General features: G+C 36.9%; 1 protein-coding gene across 1 annotated transcript; it reads right to left on the bottom strand.

Moving 5' to 3' along the window:
* Positions 1–4,204: 4,204 nt before the first annotated feature.
* LOC100377047 (uncharacterized) lies at positions 4,205–5,570 on the bottom strand. The gene is made up of 2 exons (XM_006823358.3): positions 5,480–5,570; positions 4,205–5,374 (listed from the first exon to the last, which is right to left on the bottom strand). Exon 2 carries the CDS (start codon positions 5,339–5,341, stop codon positions 4,412–4,414), a length of 930 nt encoding a protein of 309 aa, XP_006823421.1. The 5' UTR covers positions 5,342–5,374; positions 5,480–5,570; the 3' UTR covers positions 4,205–4,411.
* Positions 5,571–8,087: the final 2,517 nt, after the last annotated feature.

Here is an 8,087-nt window from a genome sequence, read left to right on the forward strand (position 1 = left end):
TAGACGACAATGTTAACATGTGACGAGATTGCTATATTAAAATGATGAACAAAGTTGAAAGCATGGCTCAAAAATGCGAAATCAACATGTCAGTAATCAACCACATGAAAAAACTAACATGTTGGCCAGCTCAAACTCTTACAAATCTCGGTAAACAAGACACGCCTACTGTATTTGGATTGCACCTAGAGAAATCACTGGGAAAACACCAATATTAGAACATCCAAATACACACTGAATAAACCCACAGGCACACAGCCGCTAAGTAGTAAACAAAAGACCACATGTTGGTCTCACCTTTGACACAGGTAAGCACGCCCTCAAACAGGGAGCACCTGAGATAACAAATATTTTAAAAAATGCATTGGTTCTTGCACATTTAAGGTAGAGATGCGGGTTCGTGGGCACTTGGGAGTGAATTTTTTTTTTGATTTTTTTTTTATCCAAACAGTCTTGTCTATAGACTGTTAAAATTTTGTAGAATTTTGAATAGTGGAACATACTCAAAAGACGATTTTAAAATACAGATAACAAGTTCAAACATTCTCTTATTTGAATGCTTAGCAAGATTTAGCAAGGCTGTACATAAATAATAAAAAATTAACATGGTGAAAAAAAGTAATGACGGGATCTCCATATTAGGCACTATATTTAACTTTTTACAAAACGATAATACATTTAAATTTGGAACTGTTACAGCCATTTTAATTATGAGCATTAGCAAACTTCTTACTGAGTGAATGGTTATGCAAATTAGCAATTATCTCAGCTGATTTCCTAATTAACTAATTAAAATACCTGTCAGATGAACTGCATCTCTACCTTAAATGGCTACGAGCAGCCATTGGTTGATTAGTGGCATGAGACCTTATAGGGGCCGCCTCCATGCAACACGATTTGTGGGCGGACAGGATGCAATATGTTTATATGATATAACGGGTTATTTAGATAAAAAAAAATAAGGAGATTAACCAGATCGCACAGACCTAAACCAGTTAAATTAAACATGTGTTTTATTACTATAATAAGACACTCCATTCTGAGCCATTTCTCCGTTATGTAAATGCATGAAGCCTATACTAACTAGTGTTGGAAACAAATTGGGATGAGCAGAAGTGGTCCGGCCATAGCCGGTATGGCCGGTACGGTTCCAACGGCCTTGTTGAGTCTCAAATAATATAGCATACGCTGTTCCGAACAGGCTTTGCCGTCATTTACTATCGTGGAATACCATATACACCAAAAATATGTTTTTGTTTGTTGTTCTATTAATAATTCCAAAAAAATAAACGAAACGCTAATAGACTGGTCATTTTCTTTGGCCTGGGGGTGCCGGGGAATCTGATTTCTCAAAAGTATGATTAGACTTTGCCCCCCTCAAACAAAAAGGGTGTCCCTCCTTCACATCATCTGAAAATACAGTAACCCCCAAGAACTTTTGATTTATATTACTTGTAGCTCCGAAGTGAGTACTTTCGCAGTGAGTAGGGCTTTGTCGCAGTAACTGGTCCTTTCATCGGAGTTGGGAATTAATGCCATTAACAGCTGGTGTTAATCTGAAAATACAATCCTTAGGAGCTGTTAATTTGTCCTTATGATTTGTGCAGTTGTTCTAGCTAAATAAAACCCATGCTCTCATATCCCTACCATCATATAGTTTCTTACTTCGACCAAGGAACATTTAACAATTTATAGAATGGGATTTGCATCGTTCATTCTTGTTATACTGCTTTAATGGCATACTGTGAGTATTGATGTTCCAGAAGGATAGTTATTACTAATGTACCATACCACAAAATAAAATTTAAAGAAATTGCAATATAAAATATTCCATCAAAGACACTTCTCGATGGGCGTATTTTGCGACCAGTTTTATTCCCTCTGGTGTTGAAAATAGCAAGGATAATTGAAAATGAAGAAAAAAGTGAAAAAAAATAAATAAATAAAAAAGCGACTGAACTGATATTCCTGGGACGGCAGTGATGAACTCCAAAACGCTATTTAATGCAAATGACCACGTGAAGCACACAAAATTGTTTCAGATCATAGTACAAGAGCGAATTAACCATTGTTTACCCTTGAGGGAAACTAGAATCACTCGCTTTTTTAAGGGTGTCATAATAAGCGAATAGTGAAAACCGTGTTTATGTTATCAGAAATTAAAGACCTCAAACTTGTACTAAGTAAATTTTGATTACTCAGTGCATTTAGGTCTACATACTGCAAGTTAGAGCGCACATATCTAAGCGACCATCCCTCAGCAAATGATTTAGCCCATGCATTGTCTGTGTCAAAATCACGAACTATATGTTTTTACGCAATCTGGGAAGTCCGAATTACTAAACGAAGTACAGGACAACGAAACTGAAATATCCAAGAACCAACACATATCAAAAATTATACATCTAAAGTAAATATTCATAGTATAGTATAACTGGACCGTGCAATAACGAATTTAAAATAATCTGTAAATATTGTGTCTGTTTGAACTATGTATAAAATTGATAGCCCCCCTCCCAGGGAATGCGGAAAAGGCATGCCCCCTTTTATCCAATTTTAAAATAGCTTGGTCCCCCTGTTTTTCTTCGGCTTCCCCCTGCCGGAGAAAATGACCAGTCCCTAACATTGAGGTTATTAAGTTGGACGAATAATGTTTAAAATGAACTCTTTTTTTTGGCTTAAATATTCAATATTTCATATATTGTGTTGTACAGTGTTGTAGATCTCTTCAAATCGTCAACAGGGGCGCTATACAGTGGCAAAATAAGTGAAGATAGACCCACACGTTGTCCATAAACATACTCTTGTTAGTCCTTTTTTGCCTTGTTCTGTAAGATTATGGTTTTTGGCCGTTATTTACCGCACCTTTTTCATATAGCATATTCCAGCTTTATTTGAGTATTTGAACTATTATGTAGAATATTGTATGGCCTGAATTTGCTAGGATTACGGGGCAAAAAAGGATTCGCAATGATTCTGATTTGTTTCGAATGTCAGTCATTTGATGTCAGGTAAAAACAGAATTGATAACAGATAACGCAAGAAAATTATCTAGCTCAGCCTTTTTTATTTTATTTATCGATGTAGTATACCCTCCACCGCCCGTGTATACACTCACTCGTATGCTTGGGGGTGTTATACTTATATACACGCCGAGACGACTGTACGGATCAGGGAACGAGTTGACATACCCCAAATAGGGCAAAGTACTACAAGCTTTGCCCTTGTATGGTGATTATATACTACCACAAACATCGGATCACTGGGTTAATATGTAACTTTAACCCCTCGAGTTCATCCGTGATGGAATACTCTGATAGGCCAACGATAACAAAATCATGCCAAGAGAACCAAACACGTCCATATGTTTTTTTTACTGCTTGCATAGCACAGTTTTCAGACCAACTGCTTATATTTTATAATGCGGACGTGCTATAATGTAGACAGCGATCTCGTCTTGTCTGAGAATTTATCTTCATTAAGTCCAGATGCATTAAATATCGGTGGATCAGTATAAGTTACACTAGTATCACGTGATTGACCACACTTTTGAAGCCTGACAGACAAGCGATATAACGACGCTACGCATGCTATAGGAAATGTAACAATAAATAGTGTAATGCGACTTGGGTGGCGAACTCAATGTAACATTTCAGATAAATTATAGGTGATCATAAACCTGGGACATGAGTGACGAGTTCATATGAAAAGTTGGCTTCATATGACGTTTATGAGCAAAATTGTGCTCATTATTTCAGATAAGAATGTCCTGTCTTCGTTAAAAATGTGCACAGTGTCCCCCTGTGAAACAGATAAGGGCACATACATTGAAATGGAGGGGTGGGTAGAAGAATTATCCGCTATTTAAATATTTAAGATTTAAATTAATAATCAATGTCTGATATATACGTGTTCTATAAAATAGATTATATTGAAATAGAAAAAGCGCGAACAGCTATAATATTCTGGACACATGTGTGCGTTATAACTGCCCCCCTTATTGATCAAATGACCAATCCTTAATCTGTTTCATGAGAACGCGTACTCACTGTTTACTATGAGAGAGCAAAACATTTTGCTGACTTGCAATTTTGCTAAGCGAAGTTTCTTACCAAATTGTAATCACCATTTACCGTCCCGCATAGAATATTAATTTTCTTATATGTAATCGTTTAAGCAACAAGTACATAATTAGTTCAGGTAATTAGAGCAATAAAACAAAGCATCTAATATCCAGAATCAAACATAGTTTAGAGTGACCTTCTAAGGTCCACGGTGATTCAAATCGACCAGCAATCGAAGACTGTAAACACCACATGCCTCCGTGATTGTGATAAGAAATATCTAACAATGTAACAATACATTTATCTAGTCTGGTTCAATGGATCCGGTTTCAGCTATGCACATCTGATTATTCGGTATCGAATTTATAAAAACGGGCGGCTGTTCCGTAGAAGAGATCATACTGGCTTTTTTCATCTAAGTCGGCCACGAACTTTCGATAATTTGAGTAGAGTTGATCCATAGTGACACCCCCGTATTTGTCCACGGGGAAGTTAGACGCAAACATACAACGGTCACTGCCAAACATAACTATCACTTCTCTAATATAGCCACGTACTTCTTCGTTCGCCTTTTCATCTTTATACCACTGAGGTACGGCAAAATCTATAAAAGATATCTTTACGGAGACGTTTTTACACTCGGCTAGGGCCGCCATACCTTTTCTCCAAATATCCAAAGCATCTGACTCGTTCATGTTCAACATTCCCATGTGATTAATAACGACATTCGTGTTAGGATATCTTTGTGCAACTTGGACGAAATCGGCCAACTGGTGCTGATTTACCTGCAACTCAAAGCTCAAATCAAGTTTTCCGAGCGCTGCGTAGCCAATTAACCAGTCCTTATCTTGCATGTAATCGGCTCGTTCAACCAGTGGCCAGGTAAGCGTGGGATTCGACGGGTGATGGCTCATTATCTGTCGTACTCCGACTACACCCGATATAGACTTAAGCCGCCTCAAACGCTTCTTGGCATCAGGATCTGAGAGATCACACCGAGCCACTACTCGGAAATCGCACACGGACGTCTCACCGACCAGATTGAGACACTCCCCCGAGGCCCACATAGCTTCAGCTAGAGGCACGCTGGAAATCCCTTCGATGTACACACATCCCTTACATACCATACCATCTACACTTTCGAAGTCTACTCTATAGTCTTCCGTACAGTATATCGGGAACTCTTTACCCGGGCCGCCGAGTAATTTTGCTGAGTGGCCGGTTTTCGCGATTTCGAGTGTATCCCATACGTGGAAATGGGGGTCGATAAACTCCATGGCAGAACAGCTTAATGATTTAAACAGCGCGACCTAATGTAGTGAATATAGAGGAAAAGTGCGTTAAAAGATGACTATACAATCTTGAAATACAAGACAATAATGACAATGTGGATGTTATCGTGCAACTATACTAACCTACACTTTCTTGCTACGCTGTAATTAACACGGACAATCAGTAACTGTTAACAGCTCGGTGTGGACAAGCAAGGTATTCAGTGCGACCCCAGTAACGTAATGGCAATAATTTCAGTGGCGCCCTACTCGTACTCTGGATGACAGCTTTGGCATGTCGAAACAGCCGGGTGTATAAGGGGTTAGCCATTTAAAAACTAGGGGGAGGGGACTGGAGTTTAGGGGAACTAAATATGAATAACTAACGACGGGCCTATAATGTAAAAAACATAAATGTATCCTGTCTTATGTGAATACAATATTTTTTAATGATCATTATTGTAGTTCAAGGCATGTGACCCAAAAATACAATTTCATACTATAAACAAATCTGCCATGGATGTATGTTACTGACCAACGTTATCATCAATTCCACCGACTTATCATATGAAGACAATGTAAAATAGTCACGGTAGAATAAAATAGTGAATAAAATACTTACAAAAGAAAACAAACTCTTTTTGCATTTCAAATGAAACCCATGATAGATTCAAAAAGCATCTGTAAGCTACTGAACTAATAGATTTAATTCCAAAAATATATTAAAATACGGTTAATTAATGAATATTTAAATTGAAACGTCGCAGCCACAATTTAACCGGAAACAACCCGTGAAACTAGAACCTAAATACGTCACCCTACTTAATGATAAATAAAGCTGGAATGTAAATACCTGACTGAGTATAAGTTTACTTTGAGTCAGTAAAAATAGGACATACATGGAAATGCTCTGTATGCATGCGCAGAATGCGCCTTGTTGGAATGCGCTTATTTTTTTTTTATAAATACAAGGCTTCATTCTAGAAACACGCAGACACGAGTCTTAAAACTGTGTGTCCTAAATAATTTGTCAAATGAGCTATTTTATTTTGAAAAAAAAAATACTCTGATAAAAAAAATAATGTGCACCACATTTAATGGATGTGACATTTGCCGTTCCAAAAATGCATATTGAGAAACAAGGTTGGTAGAAAATCTCGCCTCGAGGTATGAGCCTTTAAATTCCAACAAATGACGTAATTGTCTAATTGGTTGATATATTCAAGTAAAACAAACTAACTCCAAAAAACATCATGTGATATATCAAAAGCAAGGTATTTTAATTTAGAATCCAGAAAAATAAAGATTTTGTTGTGCTTTTGATATGAAATTTGATTTTTTTCCATGAACTACTGAAAAGAGAATTTTTATAATGTAATCACACTATAACCAACACCAACAAGTTGTATCTCAAAATAAGCGTAATTTATTCAGAATGTTTTTCTGATAACAGATTTGAAATCGGACGATTGGTTCTCGGAAAATGGGTATTACAATTAACAAGGGTTAATTTGTGCTTTCGCACAAACAATGGCCAATAGACTATGCAATGTTGCTCATTCGTTCTCTTGATTTGGGTATTCTCAGGTCTGTCATATGTTTTCCAAATGTTAAAAAATATGAGAACGTTTACAAATTGTGGATATTGTACCCATAATTTGCATATTTATGTAAATAAATGACCATATAATCGCTTGATATTCAGGGGTACAATTGTTATGTTTCTCGAAAAACATGACGTGATATAGAGAAGCACCACGGTTTTTTTCAGATTTGTAGTTTATAAATGGAGTCGTCATTCAATATACGGTAAACTAAATGAAATGACGGAACTCATTGACGTGATGGCTGTTACAGGAAATAACTCAAGATTAGTGTGTGCATCTTAAAACCAATCTTAAAGGGAGGCAGTCGTCGCGCCGCGTCCTGTTCGATACGGGACTCTTAGCGACGTATACAACGCGTGTAAAATACATTGCTATTTACATTAAATTCGAACACGCGCTGCGCGACGACCACCGCGCTTTAATGAATCAAAATGCTTCTCATTGAATATTGATTTTGTAAGGTAGTACGAAGACGCTAACGGTAGTTAACTGCCTGATTGGGTCGAGATTCTAGTAAATAACGACGTCCTTAAATTGTGTTTTTCTATCTGTGATATTAGCACAGAATATAATTCTACATTAAAATACATTTTATTTGATATATCACATGTTTTTCGAGAAACATGAAAATTAGACCCCTGAATATCGATTAATATGATTTCATCATTTATTTAGGAAAATAAGCAAATTAAGGATGAGCTATACATAACCTAATAACACTATGAGGATATTACGAGAATACTGCAAAGTATGCACGACGACAGTACAGCGGGAGTGTCGACCGACGCGCAGCGGAGGTCGACGCGACCGCGTACTGTCTGCACGATGTAACTTATGGCGTTACGGTGACAGATGTATAATAATATGGAGTATAACCCGTGTTAATATCATTATTCATAATCGGAGAATCGTCCCATTATAAATCTCGTTCGATAATATATTTCTAACTCAAATTATCTTTTTAGATGTATGACATGTTAGTGTTGCGCATAGTATGGAAAAGTAACATGAATTTCTTGTTTTGGTAATAAAAAAAAAAACATTTAAAAACTCGCCCAAAACAAGAGCAACGATATCTAAAAAACTATGGTTTTGGTGTTGATACTTTATTATCAGCCAATTAAAATAATTCGTCTTCTGTTGAA

This window comes from Saccoglossus kowalevskii, chromosome 1, assembly GCF_978046115.1.
Source record: "Saccoglossus kowalevskii chromosome 1, keSacKowa6.1, whole genome shotgun sequence".
Taxonomy (NCBI): Eukaryota; Metazoa; Hemichordata; class Enteropneusta; family Harrimaniidae; genus Saccoglossus; species Saccoglossus kowalevskii.